Source organism: Hemiscyllium ocellatum, chromosome 2, assembly GCF_020745735.1.
Source record: "Hemiscyllium ocellatum isolate sHemOce1 chromosome 2, sHemOce1.pat.X.cur, whole genome shotgun sequence".
NCBI lineage: Eukaryota > Metazoa > Chordata > Chondrichthyes > Orectolobiformes > Hemiscylliidae > Hemiscyllium > Hemiscyllium ocellatum.
This window is the reverse complement of record NC_083402.1, coordinates 33,646,630-33,671,265: the sequence shown is the minus strand read 5'-3', so window position 1 is coordinate 33,671,265 and position 24,636 is coordinate 33,646,630. Positions and strand designations below refer to the sequence as shown.

At 39.8% G+C, this 24,636-nt stretch overlaps 1 protein-coding gene across 1 annotated transcript; it reads right to left on the bottom strand.

Annotated features, from left to right (window-relative positions):
- Positions 1 to 16,580: 16,580 nt before the first annotated feature.
- On the bottom strand, positions 16,581 to 24,129 carry LOC132821397 (G2/mitotic-specific cyclin-B1-like). Its single transcript, XM_060833975.1, has 7 exons — positions 24,052 to 24,129; positions 22,515 to 22,682; positions 20,533 to 20,691; positions 17,725 to 17,961; positions 17,303 to 17,443; positions 17,101 to 17,211; positions 16,581 to 16,706 (listed from the first exon to the last, which is right to left on the bottom strand). The coding sequence occupies exons 1-7, from the start codon at positions 24,127 to 24,129 to the stop codon at positions 16,581 to 16,583; spliced, it is 1,020 nt and encodes a 339-aa protein (XP_060689958.1).
- Between the last annotated feature and the right edge of the window lie 507 nt (positions 24,130 to 24,636).

Genomic DNA, 24,636 nt, shown 5'->3' with positions numbered 1-24,636 from the left:
AGGGTTAATGCTAACAAGTACCTTAAGCAACACATAACCTAACAATGTCTCACAAACTTCAGGGAAATCAGCTTAGGTTGGCAAAGAAGTCTCTGTTACCCAATGTCTGTCATGTGTAACTTCTATTTATCTGCTATCATTCAATAAACTACATCTTGTTTAAGACAAAAGCGTCTTCTTGTTAGGTTACCAAGCTGTGTTCCTCTATTACATGAGGCCGACTAAACAAACCCTCTATATCCCTCCCAGGGAAGTGGATGGTAACAGCAAATCTACCAGACAGCTCATACAACATGGACATTAATGGCATGGATTCAACTTATAACTTCTAGCATAGGTTGTGGTCATCAGAGGCAAAAGTTCGTCAGGATGGTGTCCTAGGTCCAACTATCTTCAGCTGATTTATTATGGGCAATGCTTGCTGATGATTACACAATGTTCATTAGCATTGCCAACTCCTCAGAAACTGAAGCAGCAGTCCAATGGAAATATGTGAAATGGTCAGAATTTTAGAAAAGTCTTCAATTTCACATGCACTCAATGAGTGCAGTGAAGTCTGTAATGTCACCTGTTGGTGCCATCTTAGGTACAGATGCTTTAAGTATTGTTACCGAGTTAAAAAGGTAAGCATAGGAATAGAATTTAAAAAGTCCAGAATGATAATAAAAAGTGATTACAAAGTTAATTAGGTTTTAGAGGTTCTAGTCCTTTTGCAACATGGGTTTGTGCCCACCTGCTTCAGAACATGAGGCAACACAACCTCCATGCCCTGGCCTGCATCTGGACTTGGTCTGGCTGCTGCTCTGGCTCCTGCTGTATTTGTTCTGCTGCCGTTGTTCTCAGACTCAGCCCGGCCTGAGCTCACTCTTCTGCTGTCGCTCTGGGACTTTGCTTTTATTCAGTCTTGCATTGATAAGTGACAAGTAACAGTCACACTACATGTGTGTCAGTCAGCAACTATCTCCAACAAGAGAGAATCTAACAGTCACCCCTTGATATTTAATGATATTAGCATCCCAGGATCCCCCACTATCAATATTCTGAGAGTTACCATTGACCAAAAACTGAACACAACAGGTTCAAAGTTAGTAATTCTGTCACCAATTAACTCACTTCTTGCCTCCCTAAAGATTATCCACCATCTACAATGCTGAAGTCAGAAATATGAAGGAATATATCCTACCTGCTTGGCTAAGTGCAGTTCCCATAAAACATGAGAAGTTCAACACCTTTTGAGACAAATTAACTTGCTATAACATTACCCCATCCGCCAACTGAAACATTAACTTCCTCTGCCACTAGTACACACTGGTAGCAGATACAAGCTTCATTGCAGCAACTCACCAAAGCTTTATTGGCATCTTCCAAACCTGCACCCTTTATCAGGTGGATAAACATAGGTGACTGACACATGGGAACAGGATCACCTAAATTTTCCTCCTCAGCCACAAACTATCCTGATTTAGAAGTATAATAATACTGCAGATGCAGGAAATTTGAAGTGAATGCAGAAACTCAGCAGGTCTGGTAGCATCTGTGGAGCGAGAAACAGAACATTTCAAATTCAGAACGCCTCTTTAGAACAGCATTTTTTTGATTTAGGCTTGTACTGCCTTTTATTAATTTCTACTGGGTTAAATTCCTAGAGCTTCTATCTTAACAGCACGTGGATGTACCGACATCAAAAGGACTGGGGTGCTTTGGGAAGTAGATCACCATCACCTTCTCAAGGAATTAGTTGTGGGCATCAAATGCTGGCTTTGCCAACACCACCCGTTTCCCATACAATAATTTGAAAAAAGTACAAAATATATTCAAGCTAATTTGAATGGCTGGGTCTATTATAGCTATAGATCTAGATTTAAAAGTGAAAACACAGTAAATAGGGAGATAAACTTTTCTGAATCTTTCATCTGAGGCTTTTGAGTTTGTTGTAGTTTCTCTAATGCCGGTTTGAACGTTGAGTGGCAGAGATTATTCCACAGGTAGATGGAGTGAGGTGTCCAACAGATAAAGGTGCCCAATTTAACTTCATTACATCAATCAATGTTGTTTTGAAGTTGATCGAAGGTGAACAGCTGGTCTGTCTGTCCATCAATCATCTGCCTTACTGGTAACAAATTCACATATTGGATAGGATAATTCACACTAAGTGTAGAATCTTCCAGTTTTATTATCAGTTCCTGGAGTTCATGGTTAAGATTTTGTAGTTCTTGATTTTCTAGGATGGTGATATTACGTTCCCTCACAGTCATATCTCTTTCCCGACTAACAGAAGCCAAGTCTTCTTCGAGTCCTTTTATTCTGAAGATGAAATTGGTAAAGTTATAATAAATATTATTGTTATAACAAATATAAAAATTGGTATTATTGTACACATATAATCTTCATTGTACCAACTTTGAATCAAAATGACAACTTTACTAGGGGATTTAATTGTTGACCCCTCTCTGAATAGTTCTTATTTAAAAGGCTTAACCAAATATTTAATATTAAAATTTCTGCCAAATATCCAGAAAACAGGTTGGTTGTCTTGCCCTCCAATTTCCCCTTACTGTCACACATTTTGATATATCAATATCATTATTTTGGGAAATTGTTGAACTAACATTTCTTTTCACATTTTGGAAGTCATTTATGCTTTTGATGTTACCTCGCCAAATATTCCTTCCTCATGTGCTCCACCTTTTGACTTAATTCCAGATTGTCATCTTTCAGATTTCTGTGTATTCGTGGAGAAAGGAGCACAATTTCTTTCAAAGCTGGTTTTTCACTTCTAAATGTGTGTCCTACAAGAAGTCAAAGTGACATTAATACACAAGTATTGTGGCATTATACATAGGTTTAAAAAAAACTGGAAAATTCTATATGTTTAAAACCCTTTTCAAACCTTTATCCACATGAATTAAAAAATCAAAACTTTAATAATATTATATACATGAATAAATCTGTACACTTGCCCCACATCATAGAATTAGAAATAATGACCATGAGAAAACAATATAAAGAATATATATGTACATATATTGCAAGAAGTTGCACAAATGTATTCAACTAATATAAATTACATAAATAGATGTAATGTACATAGTACATTCTATAATTTCAATATTGTATGACTACTTTAATAAAACTACTTGTACTGTTTAGAACCACAGTGGTCTACTGCACAGAAAAGGTCCTTCAGCCCATTAAGTCTACACCAATCAAAACAAGCTCCTAACTAGTCCAATCCAGTTTTACAGCACTCGACCCATAGCCTTGTTTGGCTTGGCATTGCAATTGTACTCATTGAATGTAATGAGGTTTCTGCCTCTACCACAATTTCAGACAGTGAGTTCCAGATTCCCACCATGCTCTGAGTGAAAATATTTCTCCTTGTATCTGCTTCAACCTCCTGCCCATTACCTTAAACCTATTCCCTCTGGTCATTGATCACTTGTCCGAGGAGAAAGTCTCTTCCTGCCTACCATGTCTATGCCCTTATAATTTCATACATTTCAATCGTGTTGCCCCCTCAATCTCATCTGCTCCAAGGAACAACTCCAGTCTATCTACTCTCTTTTGATAACTAAAACACCCCCAACAAGGCAAAGTGCTGGTAAATCTCTTCTGTGTCCTCTCCAGTACAATCACACCCTCCAACAATGTGGATTCCAGAACTGCATATAATCTCTTGCAATTGCACACCCAATGTTTATATGGTTCCATAAACTCCCTTCTCAAACTCTCAGCCTTGTCTAATAAAGGTAAGTATCCCATTTGCTTTCTTAATCTCTCCATCTATTTTATCTTTCACTTCACAGTGTTGTTTACTAATATGCTGCTCTAAAAAAAGATGAGGCACAACATTCTAGATATCAGTCTTTCCAAGTTTACAAAGAATTTCCTCTTTATTCTGAATTCATTTTTTTTAACAGTTCATAATTTCCTTTTATAGCATTTCATTAAAGACTATCACTTTCACTAACTTCACTTTCAAATGATGAGGCACTTCTCAGCTGGAGGCAATTCAACCCAATGACCATCCTTAGGCAGATCTAACCTGACCTCTCAGTCAGACATGACCTGACCCTGTTGTTAGGCAGAAAATAATTTCATTTAACTTCAACTAACCTACCCTAACCCTGCATTTGGAAACACCTGAACTAAGCCTTCCTTGACGCAGATCAGACTGACTGGAACTACTCATCTAGTTTCCATGATTAAATCAGATAGCGAGCCAAGTGTCAGCAGTGGCCTGAAGTATTGGATAACCTACCTGGCTCTTGCATTGAATTACTGAGTTTCATGGAGTTCCAATTTTCCATCTCCATGTGTGTCTTCTTGGAGCTACCTTGACTCCCCAACATTCCCCCCCAAAAAAACAAACATATCAGTCAGATGGCACAACTTACAAAGCAGTACAGTCATTTACATAAATGATTCAGATGCGAGCATAATAGGTCCAGTTAGTAAGTTTGCAGATGACACCAAAATTGGAGGTGAAGTGGACAGCAAAGAGGGTTACCTCTGATTACAACAGGATCTGGACAGTATTGTTGGAATACTGCGTGTAATTCTGGTCTCCTTCCTATTGGAAGGATGTTATAAAACTTGAAAGGATTCAGTAAAGATTTACAAGGATGTTGCCAAGGTTGGAGGATTTGAGCTATAGGGAGAGGTTGAATAGGCTAGGGCTGTTTTCCCTGGAGCGTTGGAGACTGAGGGGGTGACCTTATAAAGGTTTATAAAATTATGAGGATCATAGATAGGATATATAGACAAAGTCTTTTCCCTGGGGTGGGGTGGGTGTCCAGAACTAGAGGGCATAGGTTTAGGGTGAGAGGGGAAAGATATAAAAGAGACCTAAGGGGCAACTCTTTCATGCAGAGGGTAGTACATGTATGGAATGAGCTGCCAGAGGAAGTGGTGGAGGTTAGTACAACTGCACCATTTAAAAGGCATCTGGATGGGTATATGAATAGGAAGGGTTTGGATGGATATGGGCCAGGTGCTAGCAGGTGGGACTAGATTGGGTTGGGATATCTGGTCAGCATGGACGGGTTGGACTGAAGGGTCTGTTTCTGTGCTGTACATCTCTATGACGTGACCCCTGTATCTGTGGGTGATATGTTCCAAGAGCTATCACAGATGCCCACAACCGCGGATAGTAGCAAACCCTCGCATTTAAATAGGAAATGTACCTCTCCGGCAGCCCCCAGAACTATTTCTGGAATGCTCCATGTAATATTTTCGGGCCGTGATAAACAGTGGATACCCGAAACTGCAGAAACCGAATCCACAGATAGGGGCATTCTACTGTGATTTATCCCAACTTTAAACATATGTATAAAATATACCCTGACGTCTTGAACATAACTATTCACAGTCATTGAAACTGTTGTTTATCTAATAAAATGATCAAAAATTATCAGTAGCATTCAAGGAGTAAAAACATACTTCATACCCTTACATGAAATATGAGGTTTAACTTTCATACTTAAAATTAATAATCCCTGTAACTCATTTAGACAGTGTCAGCTATTTACAAGAAAACAGCAATTTGCGTTCAGGTAAACAGAACAAATCGTAGTCAAAATAAGTTCAACTCTAGATACTGATACATAATCAATAAACAGAAAAGAAAGTTGAAAACGACAAAGGGTTGTGCTCAAACCTAATTATTTAAAAATGGACAAAATAGTTATACCCACAATGGAAGAATCTAGTTGCATTCAGTTCACTCTTTACCTGTAGAAGTAGTGCAATCCTTTTCTTCAGAGGCTGTTTGAAGAATCTGAGCAAGGTACCAATATCCCATCTCACCCAGAACACTGCAAAATGACTTGAATATGTGGCCGTCAGCATTTCTAACAATCTCGAGAAGTTTGGCCATTTTCAGCTCTGCCAAATCCTCTAGCTGTGTGGATTACCAATTACCCATGTTAATTTGTTTGGTCTCATTAAAAAATTTGTTATTTTTAACATTATGTTTATTATCTACTTCCATTTTTAGGTGTAAATGGACAAGGTGAGCAAATAAAAAGGAGTTATATTTGCAAGTTCACCTCCCAAGCCACATACCGCCATGACTTGTAAATAAATTGCCATTCTTTCAGTGTCACTGTGTCAAATGTGGGAGCTCTCTTCCTAACATCACTGTGGATGTACCTACAACAAATGGACTGCAGCAGTTCAAGAAGGAAGCTCACCTGCATCTTCTTGAGGGCAAATAATGATGGGCAATAAATGTTGGTCAACCAATGATGATCATATCCCCGACTAATTCAAAACAACTGTAATGCTACAAAAATCCATATACTAACTTTTAAGGTTATTATTGAAACACAAGCAAATATGGAATGAATAGAAAGATTGCTTGGCTTATCAAGCCATTTCACATAACAGACCAATAATAATTAGCTCTTTCATGGACTTGAATCAAACTCCTGGATGCAACAAGGAGGTAAAGTTACGAAATTGAGAAGGCTTGTACATTTCTTGAATGAACTCATTTCCAGTTAAATTAAGCATCAGGATATGAATTTAAATCTCTACCATTAAACTTTTCTTCTATTGTTAATATTCAATAGAGAAATGTAATATCTCGGCCTGTCTTCATAACATGCAATCTGGCTGCTTAATCAGACTTTCTGAAAGAGGTATTTGATACACCATTAAATATTTTCCCTTGGAACCTGTTTCATAAGTTTTATTCCAATAATAGAGGCATTCTCATTTTTAATTTTGCTTGAGATTTTGATAATGCCTTTCTGTACTTTTCCCATCATAGTTTCCAGCACTTTACTTCACTTAAACTATCAGGAGTCACATCCAAATGCCTGTTTAATACTTGCTGATGAAAAAGGCATTCTTATATTACATTATCGCTCCAAATTAGCATTAAATAATATAGAAACAATTTTAAATGGCTAAAATATTATCTTCACAACAATATTTACCAAATCAATCTCTAATTAAAAACTCTAACTTACTTGAATGATGTGACTGTAGCCAGTTGTATTTAATTGAAACATTAAAGGAATAACCAAGAAGTCTGAGGAATTAAATTTCTGCCGTAATTTCAGGGTGAATTAGGCCAGTCAGACGCAAAATAAACCCATAAAGACTATGAGCAGAAGCAGACAATTCAGTCTCTTCAGCCATCTGCCACCAATCGATAGGATCATGACTGATTTACTTACAGTCAAAACCTCCTGAACCTGACCACTGACCAAATCAGAAGATCCAACCCTATAAGGGTTGACCTGTAAGCCACAGCTCCAACAGTTTGCTGAGTTCTGTACTAATTTCCTTGGGATTGTAACTTCACTGATTTTCTTTCTCCCTGATATACACCTATTAAAAGAATATTTTTGTTTTCCACAGAATGAAGCTGGAGGCTAAACATTCATTCATTTAATTCACCATTTCCTTATTAGGTTCTATTTAATTCTCCATTCTAGAGGATCAACACACTTTACTTACTGTTTTCCTTTTAAATACTGATAGAATTTTTACATTTCCAGCTAGCTTCCTTTCATACTTTAAATTTCCTTCTAATTACTCTTTTTGTCATTCTCTGCTGTTCTTGTTTTCTGAGGATGATAAATTGGACAGGCTGGGCTTGTTTCCACTGGAGATTAGAAGAGTGACGGGTGACTTGATTGTAATGTATTAGATCCTGAAATGTGGATATGAAATGTTTCCTCTTGTGGGTGAGCTCCAGAATTAGGGAGTGAGATTTTAAAATTAGTGATCACCCTTTTAGGAAGGAGAGAATTCTTTTCTCTCAGAGGATTGTGCAACTTTGGAACTCTGCCTCCGAAAGTGGCAGAGGTGGAGTCATTGAATATTTTTAAGGCAGAAGCAGATAGATTCTTATTGGACCTGGGAATCAACAGTGACCAAGGATAGAATGTGGAGTTCAATATGCAAAGAATTCAGCCATGATCCTATCGATTGGTGGCAGATGGCTGAAGAGACTGAATTGTCTGCTTCTGTTCATACTTTGTATGCGTTTATTGTTCACCTGAATGGTCTAGTTCTAAATTTTAAGATGTTCTTGATTCCCTCATCAGAGCAAGTGGCTTCCCTATCAAATCCTTTCAAAGTTTTAAATGCCTTAATTTGATCCCACATCCCAATCTGTGAAACTCAATGGGTTATAAATAGTATTACGCAGCTTACTCCCATATTTGAACCTTTAAAGTTGGTATCGTTCAGTTCTCTCTGTGCTGTCCAGCTTTCAAGTTGCCCAAAGCTGAGCTCAGGACTCCAGATGTGTGTCAGACCGACATTGTATATAGCTGAGGCAATATTCTATGGCAGGGAATCAAGGATTTCCAGGATAAATAGGTATCTGAACAGATTAGCGATGATCTTATTGAAGGGCAGAGCAGACTGAATGGAGTTGAATCAAGATTGTGGCACAGTAGGTTGGTAGTGTTGGGGCTGAGCCCATCCACTCCAGGTCAGCCGCATTCCTTCTCTCCCTCCTTTTTTCTCATCTGAGGTCGCAGGGAGGCCAGAGTGGTATCAGCAGTGACTCGTGGTTCAAAGGCCCAACGCATAGACTCCTGGAATGGCTGTGGGCCATTAACTGCAGCAATGGTGGAGTGGGGACTCCTGGCTGCATTCTACCTGGAGCGTGGACTGTTTTGGCAGCAGCAAGTCGTTGTATGGGACAGTGTCAATGCCTGAAGTGGGAGATCCTGCCTGTGGTAGGCCTGGAGCAGGGACCTAGAATCAGTCCTGGATCCATGCTTGGGACCCCAGCCAATGAAGATGAACTCTATTTACACACTTCCTTTTTATTCTTTTGCACCTCAAAACGGTGCCGGATTGTGGTGACAGAACACTATTCACTGTGTCTCCCACAAGAACTAAGGGACATAGCCACAAAATAAGGGGGAGCAGATTTAGGACTCAGTTGAGGATTAGATTAGATTAGATTACTTACAGTGTGGAAACAGGCCCTTCGGTCCAACAAGTCCACACCGACCCGCCGAAGCGCAACCTATCCATACCCCTACATTTACCCCCTAACACTACGGGGTATTTAGCATGGCCAATTCACCTGACCCACACATCTTTGGACTGTGGGAGGAAACCGGAGCACCCGGAGGAAACCCACACAGACACGGGGAGAACATGCAAACTCCACACAGTCAGTCGCCTGAGGCGGGAACTGAACCCGGGTCTCTGGCGCTGTGAGGAAGCAGTGCTAACCACTGTGCCACCGTGCCGCCCACTTCTTCACCCAAAGTTGTGAATCTGTGGAATCCCCTGCTCAGTGAATTACTTGAGGCTCCCTTGTTGAACCTTTTTAAGGCGAAGATAGATTTTTGAACAGTAAAGGAACTGAGGGTTATTGTGAGCAGGCGGGTAAGTGGAGCTGAGTCCTTGAAAAGATCAGCCATGATCTTATTGAATGGCTGAGGGGGCTTGAGGGGCCAGGCGGCCTACTCCTGCTCCTATTTGTTATGTTCTTACATATGTGACAATAAATCATTCATCATTCATTCATTCACACATTCATTCATTCCTATTTCGCACACCCACAGGGATGTGAGGAGGTTAATGAAACTTCCGGTGGCAGGAGGAAAATCTAAGACAGCCTTACCTCAATCAGTCCTATTTGGTCAGTGGTTAAGATTCCCTTCTCGTTCAAACTCCGGTATAAAGAAGGAGACAACTTGAGTTGTTTCACCAGAAAAGGGAAGTATGATCCAATTGCATTGGAATGGCGATTATTGCCTCTTCTGCAAGTCTTTTCACCTGATTTGAAGAGATACAAAATTGATTATAAAAAGTCCTCCCATAAAGATAGAGATTTCACCTTATTACCATCAAATTACACAATTCCCCGAACAGTGAAGTGAGGTTATTATAAAAGCACAGCATTTTTTTTAATCGGTGCAGTAACTCACAATAAGTTGGCTGTTCTCGAAAAGTGACCTTCTTTTTCCGGTTGCTGACCGACCTGGACATTGCTCGAAGAGTGGCTTCGATTTGTGAATTTATAAAACCGTCGTCATCTCGCAGCGGATTATCCCTCCAGCTCGGTCCTCGGGAGGGCTGTTTCCAACTCTTAGAAAGCTCAGCCCGGGAACCCTTCATTCACCAGCCCCTCACTCAAACGAGTGGCGCTATTTATCATCACGGACACAGAGCCCACAGAGATAAGGTAAAGCGTGAAGCCTGTCTCCTGAGTTTGTTGTATGAAGTTGCTAGGTAGCAGTGGGATTTAAGTAAGAGTTGCTTAGCGCACCTATAGAGAGAAAATCTCACAATAAATGAGGAGCGGCTGGAGTTTAGACACTCCCAATACACAACGATGGACCTAATCACGTCGTTTTCGGAGCGAGGCAGCTGGTTAATGGTTCGATGGTTGAGGGGAAAAAGATGTACAGCCTTGGTACATTAAGTCATCGCTGTGGGACCAGGTTAAAAATCACACAACACCAGGCTATAGTCCATTAGGTGGTTGTGTGGGACCATTTGGAAGTGATGGCAGAGAGGTGACCATTCTGTAACAACATGTCTCACTAAGTCAGCCGGAAGCCATCCGCAGCAATTGTAATTCGTGCGTTGCTAGGGGTTTACTAAGTCATAACTGGCAATATGAACAGAGTTAAGAGTGAGGTGCTGGAAAAGCACAGCAGGTCAGGCAGCATCTGAGGAGCGGGGGTGAGGAAGGAGGGAGGTGGGAGTGTGGCGCAGGGTGGTTCAGTGGTTAGCACTGTTGCCTCACAGGGCCAGGGACCCAGGTTCAATTCCAGCCTCAGGCGACTGTCTGAGTGATGTTTGCACATTCTCCCCGTGTCTGCGTGGGTTTCCTCCGGGTGCTCCAGTTTCCTCCCACAGTCCAAAGATGTGTTGGTTAGGTGAATTGGCCGTGCTAAATTGTCCAAAATGTTCAGGGATGTGTCGGTTGGGGGGAAATGGGTCTGGGTGCATTACTCTCTGGAGAGTCGGTGTTGGGCCGAAGGGCCTGTTTCCACACTAGAGGTATTCTAGATTGGACATATCGGGCATAAGCCCTTCATCAGGAACGAACAGAGTTAACAGTAGCTAAAGAAAGAATACGCTAAATGTAGGCAGTCAGTGCAGAGTGTGGAAGGGGTCGCTGTGCATTTTTTTAAAAAAGGACTGGTGCGTGTAAGGTTTGAGGTAGTGAATATTTTAAACAGTAATAACTTATTTTTAGTTGTGACAAAAAAGTGAACTAATTATATAAAACATGAACGAAATACACAAAAGCAGGTCAGCTAGAGGTGGTAGTGGAAGAGGTGCACCACATCCTCAGTACGAGCTCAGGCAAACATTGTCTACAATAAGTGTCTGTGATTCGAGGAATTTCAGCTAGAGTCTGAGATGTGGACATTGTGATCCATCAGGGAACAGGGTTGCCCCTTTGTCAGGTGCAGTGAGAGAGAAGAGCAGTTTATAAGCAGAGAGATCAAAAGATCATACAGCTGGTCTGAGTGGAGTATCAGATAATACATCTCTGCAGGTGACCAAGAGTCATAGAGATGTACAGCATGGAAACAGACCCTTAGGTTCAACCAGTCCATCCCGACCAGTTATTCCAACCCAATCTAGTCCCACCTGCCAGCACCCGGCCCATATCCCTCCAAACCCTTCTTATTCATATACCCATCCAAATGCCTCTTAAATGTTGCAATTGTACCAGCCTCCACCACATCCTCTGGCAACTCAGTGTTAGATCATGAGTAAAGTCACAACAGCTAAATAACCAAAAGGCGTTACTTATAATCTGATTAAGTGAGGTAGAGAGATAATTACAAAACATTTTGACATAATTAGAACAAGAAGGATTCTCTGAGCATGTCAGAGAAACGGCAGTATGTGTTAGAGAAGCAGAGCCTGAAAAATAATCATTTGGTCATTACCTCAAAACAGGACTTGCAGAGTTACATTGTACTTTGCTCAAAAACTGCATGAGTCCACATAAGACTCTGTTAATTCACTTTTTAGATTAGAATCAGTCTAAACATTATGGCACAGACAGGGAACACCGAGGGCTGTGCTGACACCAATTGTTAGAATTAACCTGAGAATGTCACTTTTTTAAAAAAAAGTTTTGTGATTTACATATGAAATTGGAGCTGTAGTGGACAGCGAAGTGGGTTACCTCAGATTACAACAGGATCTGGACCAGATGGGTCAATGGGCTGAGAAGTGGCAGATGGAGTTTAATTCAGATAAATGTGAGGTGCTGCATTTTGGGAAAGCAAATCTTAGCAGGACTTATACACTTAATGGTAAGGTCCTGGGGAGTGCTGCTGAACAAAGAGACCTTGGAGTGCAGGTTCATAGCTCCTTGAAAGTGGAGTCACAGGTAGATAGGATAGTGAAGAAGGCGTTTGGTATGCTTTCCTTTATTGGTCAGAGTATTGAGTACAGGAATTGGGAGGTCATGTTGCGGCTGTACAGGAGATTGGTTAGGCCACTGTTGGAATATTGCATGCAATTCTGATCTCCTTCCTATTGGAAAAATATTGTGAAACTTGAAAGGGTTCAGAAGAGATTTACAGGGTGGAGGATTGGAGCTACAGGGAAAGGCTGAACAGGCTGTGGCTGAGTTCCCTGGAGCGTCAGAGGCTGAGGGGTGACCTTATAGAGGTTTACAAAATTGAGGGGCATGGGTAGGGTAAATAGGCAAAGTCTTTTCCCTGGGGATGGTGAGTCCAGAAGTAGAGGACATAGGTTTAGGGTGAGAGGGGAAAGATATAAAAGAGACCTAAGGGGCAACTTTTTCACGCAGAGGGTGGTACGTGTATGGAATGAGCTGCCAGAGGATGTGGTGGAGGCTGGTACAATTGCAACATTTAAGAGGCATTTGGATGGGTATATGAATAGGAAGGGTTTGGAGGGATATGGGCTGGGTGCTGGCTGGTGGGACTAGATTGGGTTGGGATATCTAGTCAGTATGGACAGGTTGGACCAAAGGGTCTGTTTCCACGCTGTACACCTCTGACTCTGAGTGAATCTATCATGGTCATTCTAACAGATGAGAGACTTAAACAACCAAGGTACTTTTCAATGTATAATTTCAGTTACATCACACCGTAAACTTTTGCTATAAATTCTGTGTCTTACAATTGAGTACTCCACAACCACCTGATGAAGGAGCAGTGCTCAGAAAGCTAGTGCTTCCAATTAAACCTGTTGGACTATAACCTGGTGTTGTGTGATTTTTAACTCTGTACACCCCAGTCCAACACTGGCTCCTCCACATCATGATTCTCATAGAATGCATTGTCAATAGAAATGGTCCGGGAACCAATGACAAACAAGCTACTTTCAGAGTTTGGGAGAAGATTTGTAGCTCGGGTGCTCGTTGTTGTGTTTCTGTTCGCCGAGCTGGGAATTTGTGTTGCAGACGTTTCGTCCCCTGTCTAGGTGACATTCTCAGCGCTTGGGAACCTCCTGTCAAGCACTTCTGTGATCTTTCCTCCGGCATTTGTAGTGGTTTGGATCTGCCGCTTCCGGTTGTCAGTTCCAGCTGTCCGCTGCAGTGGTCGGTATATTGGGTCCAGGTCAATGTGCTTATTGATTGAATCTGTGGATGAGTGCCATGCCTTTAGGAATTCCCTGGCTGTTTTCTGTTTGGCTTGTCCTATAATGGTAGTGTTGGCCCAGTCGAATTCATGTTGCTTGTCATCTGCGTGTGTGGCTACTAAGGATAGCTGGTCATGTCATTTTGTGGCTAGTTGATGTTCATAGATGCAGATAGTTAGCTGTCTTCCTGTTTGTCCTATGCAGTGTTTTGTGCAGTCTTTGCATGGGATTTTGTACACTACATTGGTTTTGCTCATGCTGGGTATCGGATCCTTCATTCTGGTGAGTTGTTGTCTGAGAGTGGCTGTTAGTTTGTGTGCTGTTATGAGTCCTAGTGGTCACAGTAGTCTGGCTGTCCGTTCGGAAATGCTCTTGATGTGTGGTAGTGTGGCTAGTCCTTTGGGTTGTGGCATGTCCTCATTCCATTGTCTTTCCCTTAGGCATCTGTTGATGAAATTGCGCGGGAATCCGTTTTTGGTGAATACATAGTATAGGTGTTCTTCTTCCTCTCACAACAACTCACCAGAACGAAGGACCCGATACCCAACATGAGCAAAACCAATGTAGTGTACATGCAAGGACTGCACAAAACACTCCATAGGACAAACAGGAAGACAGCTAAAGATCCATATCCATGAATACCAACTAGCCACGAAATGACACGACCAGCTATCCTTCGTAGCTACACACGCGGATGACGAGCAACATGAATTCGACGGGGACAACACTACTATTATAGAACAAGCACAACACTCTATTTGGCTTGTCCTATAATAGTAGAACAGCCAAGGAATTCCTAGAGGCATAGCACTCATCCACAGATTCAACAGATGCCTAAGGGAAAGACAATGGAATGAGGACATGCCACAACCCAAAGGACTAGCCACACTACCACACATCAAGAGCATTTCCGAACGGACAGCCAGACTACTGTGACCACTAGGACTCATAACAGCACACAAACTAACAGCCACTCTCAGACAACAACTCACCAGAATGAAGGATCCGATACCCAGCATGAGCAAAACCAATGTAGTGTACAAAATCCCATGCAAAGACTGCACAAAACACTGCATAGGACAAACAGGAAGACAGCTAACTATCTGCATCTATGAACATCAACTAGCCACAAAATGACATGACCAGCTATCCTTAGTAGCCACACACGCAGATGACAAGCAACATGAATTCGACTGGGCCAACACTACCATTATAGGACAAGCCAAACAGAGAACAGCCAGGGAATTCCTAAAGGCATGGCACTCATCCACAGATTCAATCAATAAGCACATTGACCTGGACCCAATATACCGACCACTGCAGCGGACAGCTGGAACTGACAACCGGAAGCGGCAGATCCAAACCACTACAAATGCCGGAGGAAAGATCACAGAAGTGCTTGACAGGAGGTTCCCAAGCGCTGAGAATGTCACCTAGACAGGGGATGAAACGTATGCAACACAAATTCCCAGCTCGGTAAACACAACCACAACAAGCTACTTTATTTAGGATTGTGTAATTTGTGATTTTACAGCAAAAAGGATCCGCAGAAGAATTGAGATTATTTTTGTTAAGTTTAATGATGTTGAACTTTGATTTTAAAAAAAGGAAATCAGGAGGCAGAGGGCTAATTTGACTGAGGTAGATCAGACAATTAGATTAAAAGGTTGTTAATAACCATTGAAAAGAAATTCAAATCTCTTTTCCCTCATGAGGAATAAACATCCAATAGAAAAAAACTAAGCTAAAGGCTACTTAGCTGAAAGCAGTGGCAAGCTTCCTGGCTTTGTTCATACTAAATGGTAAGATATTATGAATTAGGCAAAGTAATGAAAGGCAGGGATACTATACACATCCAGTTAAGCAGAGTTAGTGTGTTCTATTACAGGGAGCAAAGAGGCAGGCGATATAGCCTGGTCCAGTAGATGAGCTGGGAGCATATCCCCTCAGCCAGTGATGGAAGATTAGACACATGTATTTTGTAGGATTCAATGAGCACATGCTAGAGATTATGCCTGATGTGTTCACAGTGTAGATATTCCTGCTTAAGGAATATTTAGTAAATGCAATTACTAAAATTTGAATTTGGTCACCAATTATAGATATACATTGTATTGATATAAAATCCCCTGTTCTGGGGAGATTTGAACTTGGCTAGTAATTAGCCCAGGCCTTTGATCACTATTATTTGTAGTGATTGTAGCTGCTTCTAAACTGCATCCTCTTTATGATCCACTTGTTTACTACCTCTTATGGTCCCTTCCAGGGTTTTTAATTGGTTTAAAGCCCTTTTGTCCTGTTCCCTTTTCACATCATGCTACTTAGCACTTTCATTCAAAAAGGTAATCATTGACCTGAAACATTAACTGTCAGACTGAATTATCTCAGTTTGACCAAACATGGAGATAGTTTTATCCAAGTATTCCACTTCACTCCTTTAAATTAAAATTGGCAACTTCTCAATCAAGTTCAACTCAGGCAAGGTTTAAAGATTTCATGTGTCTTTATGATGGAAGGAACTGAGAGAACCTGTTAAGACAGATGGCAAGCTATAAGTAAAGGAATGGCTAGGTGAGAGCTGGTACTTTAGTCATATCAGATCAATAGAGCAGGGCTCAAGCAAGTAGTAGTTTTTGTGAAATTGACTGGGAAGAGATGTTGACTCAAATTACTCATTAAACAATACTCTAAATACAACTGTAAAAAAAATTACTCCACCCCAAGTCTAGCTATAGTGAAAATTAGGCCATTGTATTGAAAGAATTTGGGCAGACATCTAGCTTCTAGAGGTATGATCCAATTTTATTGGAGTAGTCCCACCAAGTGGAGACCTGCTAGTTTGAAGTGCAAGTGAATGCAGGTGGAACTTGGTGGTCCTTGTAGGAAAAAGTTTAAGCAGGCTTGCATTTAAAAATCTTTTATTAATTCAAATATAAAAAAGGTTTAAGCAAAGCAGATTTAAAAACAAAAACTTTAAAATGGTGCTTATAGTTTCAGACAGCAGTGCTTTAAAGACTGAAACAGTTTGAGGAGGGCATTAGTGGTTTTGACAAGTTGAAGATGAAAACAGATGTCAGTTGCAAGATGGTGCTGATCTTCATTTGGCTTTTTCTAGCATACTTGTTTCTAACTGTCTGTAAGAAAGAAAATCAGCCAAGTGTTATAAAGCATTATCAAGATAATGTTTAACATTACGCTAAATCAACCTTTATTGTTGTCTCTAGTTTAGTATCACTAATGGTATTTAGTTACTGAGCTGCCTAGTCAGTTCAGGTATTCAGAGTGAAGTATGCTGTTTGGGTTATTCTACTTTTGTAAATTAGAAGCCAAGGTTGACACCACTAAGGTCAGATATGTCTGAAAGCTAGTTTTAAATTTATTAACTTGCACAATGTCCCTAGGGAACTTATTTGCAGAAATACCTTCCTTTATTTAAATCAAATACTAGAGGTAGCCTATAACTTCAAAGCTTGTTAAAGTCTGCCTTCATTGGAAAATAAAATGCCCAAAATTGGACAGTTCACCTACCATGTGCTTGGTGAGTTGGTTATTAACCTGCACAACATTCTTAGCCATGTGTTGCATAACAGGAAGTAATTCATCCTCTCGATAGGAGATGTAGTGCTGCAAGAGGGGAGTCTGAAAAGTCCAAACTAGGTTTTAATGCAGGTAGGTGAAAGGGCTTGTTTGTAGATCTGTCAATTCATTCACATTGAGAAAGTGTACTTACCCATTTACCATAATTAAAGACTTTCTGAGCAAGATGGAAGGCAGCTGCAGCAATCAGGGAAGGAGGGTAATGCACCATCTCATAATCCCCCATTGTCAGTTCCATCAGGTATTTGGCCAGAATGTGGTGTTCAGTGCTAACCTGACCAAACAAATTACATTCCTCTTTACATCTATTGTTTAGAAAACAGTTGAAAATACATTCACAGGCATCTGGGATAAAAAAGGAGAAAAATAAAACTTAAAATACAAGATGGGAAATCTGAATAAGACTTCAATTTAAATTTAACCAATATTTGGAATGAGTAACTAAGCCTTAAAAGATGATTTTGAAACTTGGGACTAAGTCTTAATATATTGGTACATCATACAGCCAGAAGTAACAGGTTAGCAAAACTGTTTAAATAGATGACAGACACTTACTTCTGCAACTTTTGATGCTCTTCTGAGGAAGTGCAGTGGAAGTGGTTTACCCAGAGAAAAGTCAAGTTTCTTCAAAATCCACCTTTCCATTTGTCGTATTTGAGCACTAGAATAAGCATCATCAGCAATAATAACAAAGTCCCCAATTTCTGGAGGATAGGTCTCTTCATATTTTGAAGCTACAAACATTGCTGTTATACCAACAAGTTGTAAATTCTTCTTAGTTACTGGATTATCCTAAGAATGCAACAAGAAGAATTTAGTAGAGTCAATGTGAGATTTGAGAAGATTTGTAGCTCAGGTTGAGGTTCTGGATCCAGAGTCAATTAGAATCCTGGATTTTTCAGCCATGCATAGTAAAATTGAGACTTACTGTAACCAATATTTACAGGGTGCTCACTAGAAGACTGACTTGGAATCGACATTCCACACTTTAAATTCAGCTCTGGCATTCAATGATCAAGGCTGCTCATTCAATTCTGTACCCTGTTCCTGCTTTCACCCCATACCTACCTGAAGGATGTTTTGCCATCAGCCACTGGCAAACAATTCCACTTTGGAATTCTCAATTTGGACAAAGCATTTCTCATCTCAATCCTAAATGGCCCAGGGAGAGTATCACAGCAGTAATCAGGTGAAATAACTGAAGGATCATCCAGTGAGGCTTTGTGGGTGTAGCTAAAGAAATAAGGGGATGATGATATTCTTGGTATTTGACTATGTGGGGGCCTAAAGTACATGGGAATTAGAGGAACAAACATGCACGGAGACTGGGGAGATTTGCAGGAGCAATAAGATTATCATTATAGGAGATTTTAAATTTTCCTGACAGATTGGGACTGCAAGAGCGCCAAGGGTTTAGCTAGGTTGGACTTTGTTACGTGCATTCAGGAAAGTCTCCTTAAGCAATATACATTGAGTCCTACTCAAGAAGGAGCAAACCTCTACCTACTCTTGGGAACTAGGAAAGGACAGGTGACAGAGGTGGAGCACTTTGGGACCAGTGACCATAGGTTTATTAGTTTTAAAATACTTTGGAGGGGGACAAAACTGGTCCACAGGTTCAAGTTCTAAATTGGAGAAGAGCAAATTTTGATAGGATCTCAAATGGGACTTCCAGCAAATGGGTGGCCTTTAACAGTAAGATAGCTAGAGTTCAAGGTCTCTATGTTCCAGCAAGGGTGAGAGGCAAAAGTTGGCAGGAATAGGGAGTCCTGGATGGTAAGCAATATTGAGGCTTTGACCAGAAAAAAGGGGAGGCATGGCTCATGTCCAGGCAGCTGAGATCGAGGGAATCCCTTGGAGGTATATAGGGGATACAGGAGTTTAATGAAGAAATCAGGAGAGCAAAGAAAAAAAAAGCACGAGATAGCCTTGGCTAAGATTAGGGTGAATCTGGAGGTTTTTCAAGTATATTAATAAAGGAAAAGAGGAACCAGAGAAAAGAGATTCCCTCAAGGACCAAAGTGGAAATGTATAGAACTGTAGGAGATGGGCAAGGTACTCAATATTTCTGCGTTTATTTGAAGACAAGATGACTTGCGAATTTTGGAAGTTAATGGTGATATCATGGACAGTCCATAGTGGTGGTGGTATTGGGTGTATAATAATGTATTAATGTGCATAAGTCTTCTGGTCCTGACCAGATATATCCAAGAACACATTGTTAGCCACAGGTGAGATCCCAAAAGACTGGAGGCTAGTAAATGTTATGCCTTGAATAAAGGCATGCAAAGAAAAAACATGGGAACAATAGACCAGTGACCCTAACATCTGTGTCAGGTAAGTTACTGGAGAAGATTCTGCAGAATTAGATATACATACATTTGGAAAGGCAAGGTTTGATTAAGAGGAGTCAGCATGGTTTTGTGCATGGGAGATCATGCCACAAATTTGTTACAGTTCTTCAATAAAATGACTAGGAAGGTTGATGAGGGCAGTAGATGTGGTATATCGGATTTCAGCAAGGCCTTTGAGAAGGTCCACATTGTAGGCTGCTTAGAATCCAGGGAAGCCGGCAATTGGATACACAATTGTTTCAGTGGTAGCAAAGGGTAATAGTGGAAGGATACTGGTCAGACTGGACGCCTGTGATTAGTGGAGTGCCTCAGGGGTCACTACTGGGCCCATTGCATTTGTTATCTAAATCATTGATATAGTGGAGAATATACAAGGCACAATTATAAGTTTGCAGATGACACTAAAATAGGCAGAATCATGGACAGTGAGGAAGGTTCTCAGAAACGGCAGCAGGACCTTTATCAGCTGAGGAATCCCTGGACATTGTAAAAACACAGGAACAATGTTCCCAGTGTCTACTCCTGTTGAATTTCTTTTAAAAAATTCAGGTTCAATGACATCTCCCTTCTAAATGGAGATGAATAGTGGTCATTAATCCAATCTTCATTCCCAGGAAATCAAATCTCAAACCTTTATCACATTCTTTCCATAGCCAGAATATTCTTCCTCCCAAATAAAAAGCAAGGCAAATGGCACAATACTCTAGGTGTGGTCTCACCAAGTCTTTGTATAATTGCAGATGTCTCTGCTCCTGTACTTGTAGTGTTTTAATTAAACTGAAAAAAGTTAAATACTTCATGTGAAACGCATTTACATCATGAAAATCAACTGCAGATGAGTAGTATAATAAACTACAAGTCAAATGTAATAGTCATATGTCATATAGCATATTTATTCTCAACCAGTACAAAAACACAGATTATGACAGCTAACATTTCTTATAACCTCTCTCCATAAATCAATTAGCAGAGGGGGTGAACCAATTTTTTCTCTTGTATAAAGTCTTACCTGAAGAAATCTATCCAAGATTGACACAGTCAAGTACATAGTTTCTTGTAGCAACTTGAATTTTATCTGAACTTGCACAAGCCAGTCAATTAGGATAGCACGCATGTTTCCAGTTATCATTTGTCCCATCAAATAGTTTGGTCTCACTGCCTGTTTTGTCTATATTTTTAAAAAAAACACCTGTAAACAGTGACTTTACTTTGCATGGAACAGTTACCTAAATCTTAATGTTTTGAAAGTATACGCAAGATTTCAATTTCCAGATTAGAGGAAAATTTAAAAACTACCATAGAAGACAACTGTAGAGCTCTATGATCTCTCATATTTAAACAGCAAATGATTCAATATTAGGAGAGCCCAAGAATAGAAGTCCTGGCCAAAATAATGAATAAAACCAGCAAATCAACTCAGCTAAAACATAAAACTTACCATAATAGATTAGCAGCTGCATTGAGAGAAAAAGACTTAAAAGCTAGGCATAGATGTCAATAAAATTTAGACAAAGAAGCTTTGTGTATTGAACATGGAATAGTTCAAATTAAAGCTAGTCATTTTTACCTAGTGATGTCCTTAGTATTTAAAAATTAGATTTTTATTTCTCTAGATTTCCTTCACCAGAGTAACTAAGTTATGCTCAGTGATAAATTAGGCAAGACCAGTGTAAGCAGCTGTTTGGGAACAGAGTGGTTCATTAGAATCACAGATCTTAAAGTGTCAACCTTTAGGACCGTTTCTTTGGTATTACTTTCAGATGCTTCAGAAGTGCTATCCTTCAGGTAAACGAACATTTACTGTCGGCTTCTGGGAAATTTGTAAATTAGGAACAAAAAGGCGATGTTCTTTTGGACCATTACACCTCCAGAGAACCATCCCATAATTTGCATTTCTACCTACAATGTCTGAAGGCGATCAAAGTTCTAGATTCGGACATATTCTAATGCTCATTACATACGAGATATCTTTCCCAATGCTGCAGGCCTCCAGCTCAAGAAAAAAAAACACTGACACTATTTCATGGTTTCTAATGAGAATTGGCCTCCTCTTCTGTATCAATGATTAATATTTATGTAGAAACATCTTGAAAGGTACAGAATACTAATTCAATCTAATCAAGACACCACACCTTTCAGTATGAGGATCTTAAGTTTGCTAAAGCTTAGTCTCACTTGTTTTTATTTATACAGTCATCTGACGAGGATAGTTTCCCAGTCAGAAGCTTGTATTTTCTTCCCAAATACTCTTTCTACAAGAGATTTCTTTGCACATGGATGGAAACGAACTGCACAGTTTAGGTCCAACATGAACAAATGGAAGTGTCAGCATATTGAACTCGTCCACGTGCAAACCATGGGCTACTTTCACAGCACCTCCAAATGAAACCTCAGCCATCATTTAGTGTAGTTGCCCCAGTCCAGAATTTGAGCCGAGTATTGGCTGGGATTGTCAGAACAAAATTATTTAGGCTGTAGATTACCTGAATGTTGCAATTAGTGACTTATTACTTTTGAGCTAGAAAACTCAGCAGCATTTCACGCTAGACTTTGTGGGCGGCACAGCTGTTAGCACTGCTGCCTCACAGCACCAGAGACCTGGGTTCAGTTCCCACCTCAGGCGACTGACTGTGTGGAGTTTGCACATTCTCCCAGTGTCTGCATGGGTTTCCTCCGGGTGCTCAGGTTTCCTTCCACAGTCCAAAGATGTGCAGGTCAGGTGAATTGGCCATGCTAAATTACCCCTTACCTAACACTACAGGCAATGTAGGGTTATGGGTGGGTTGCGCTTCAGTGGGTCAGTGTGGACTTGTTGGGCCAAAGGGCCTGTCTCCACACTAAGTAATCTAATCTAATTGGATCTAGTAGTGAATAAAAATCCACTTCTTCCAAAGCAGCATTAGTCATCTTATTTTAGTTATCTACTAACTCTTAGACTTCTTTAAAAGTAGGCAGAACAGTAATTGTGCCTTTGTGGTTAAAGGAACAGACCTCAAGTTCTCTTAAATATTTGTAGACATCTTTAACATATTCACTACATAGCATTGGATTGTTGCCATCATTCATATCAACATCTTCAACAGGCAAGATTTCTTTAGAGAAAGCTTCATGTAGCTCTTCAGACATGCAGCCTGAAATGTCCATGGGGGATGGTGGAGCCTGTTGTAATAGATACACAAAAGTTAACCACATGAAATTGTAGATTTAGCGAAATCAAATCAAGCATTTCCTGAGCTTCTCGACTAAGTTGTGCACACCACAAAGCCATCCTGCTACAAAAGTTGCTTAACTTTAAAATGGTGATTATAATATAATTTGAAATAAATATTTGTTCACTGCTTACAGTTCACAATAAATTTTATACTGAGCTTATATTGTTTATTCACTGCCTATCCAAAAGGCCAGCACAATATATGCACTATACAACTAAAGTGATTTTGAAAGATCTGAAAAGGGAGTAGCAGCAAAACACTACTTTTTAATTCATTTAAATTTGTTATTTTGTTTCAATACTCAGTAGATTGAAACCTTTGGGAGAATTAAAGTCACTTAATTTCTTAAACTAAGAACCAAGCATCATTTCTATGAAAAGTAATATTTTCTTAAACTGTATAGTTACTGATGTTAATGGATCAATTGCTATGGAAATAGTTGAAGAATTAAAGTTTCTTCCATCTTGAACTTAGTTCAAAAATGTACACTAATTGCATTACTGACTCAGATATAGTCATAACTAAGGTTTAGGAGCACAATATTCCATCAAAACAAAAAAGTTGACTCTCAAGTTACCATTTTAACTAGAGGTCCCTTAGTACAGGTGACAAGAATTCCAGAACATGAATTCATACTGGATTAAATTAATTCAACATTACCAAGGAAGGGCAAACAGTATAAGAATTCACATTTGTTATACAAGATTTAAAATCCAAACCTCAAGCTTCATTACATCTTCAGTAAAGTGTTCTTTCAGTGGCAGAACTTCTGGCTTTTTGCATATGTTCACATGTTCCATTTTTGAGGCCATAGTTCTTTCTATTTTTGAGGCAATCACAGTTTGTTCCTACAAATTCAAGTTATTTATTTTCTTCCATAACCAAACAATCCAGCAGTTCAGATAAGTCAAAAATCTGAATTTCATTTGAAGCCCATTCCAAAAATCACTTGGGAGCCCTTCCAATCCCCAAACTAGAGAGTCCATAATAAACACAAAGCATGATACATTTAACCCCCATGATAACAACAACTTCACTTTGGGTCCCTCATCTGTACTGTAATAATTTTATAGTTGCATGTTTACAAACAAGACTCCAGTTATTGTTCTCCAATTTGAGGCTACAATAAATCAAAAAAAAAAAATCAGTTGTAAGAGTGACTAATTTGCACTAAACTAGCTAAGGAGTATGTCATTTGCTTAAAATGTTGTTGCTAGACTAGAAGAATCATCAGATTTTTTTTTAAAAAGTCTTTTGGCAGGAAAAGGGAACAAGTTTTTAGTTATGAATTCAGCATCTATTTAAAGCAGCCTTACCTTTTTCAAAGGCATTCGAGTTCCACATGGCTTATTTAAGATATCCACCAAAGCAACTCTACGTTCCAAACCAGTCATTGTTTGACAATTTCGTAACTTAAATATCTGCTGCACTAACAGAAAATTGGGTAACCTAGAAAGAAAATACTGTAGTTATTGGGATAGTTTTAAGTGTAGGCTGAAAGTATTGATAAAAAGTGTAGACACAAATCTATACTTAATATTAGAGTTTTGTTTTAAAAGCCACTTCTAAATCTTTCACTGTATAGTTAAACAATGCAACTTGCAGTCTAGTTTACAAGTTGCTATCACATCACGATTTATAAAAACTCACTTTGACCCGTTTTGACTACCAGTCACAAACTCAGATTTTTGTCTGATCAGCCAGTGCCAACATCAACCTTGCGATGTTTCAACATTAAACTATTTCTACAAATATGCACGACCTAATGTAAACTTTTACTCAAAATACTTTAATACAAGCAAGCAATAAGAGGACTTAAAGCAAAAAAAATGTTTCCACTTGCCAACATCTATTTGGAGACTTCATGTTTATTAAATCAATACACAGAAGAGGTTGCATAT

Coding starts and splice junctions, on each gene's coding strand:
- LOC132821397 (XM_060833975.1), bottom strand. CDS start 24,129: ATGACTGGTTTGGAACGTAGAGTTGCTTTGGTGGATATCTTAAATAAG. Junction 22,683..24,051: donor CTCGAATGCCTTTGAAAAAG/GTAAGGCTGCTT, acceptor CTATTACAACAG/GCTCCACCATCCCCCATGGA. Junction 20,692..22,514: donor AATATTTAAGAGAACTTGAG/GTCTGTTCCTTT, acceptor TTAAAAATATAG/ACAAAACAGGCAGTGAGACC.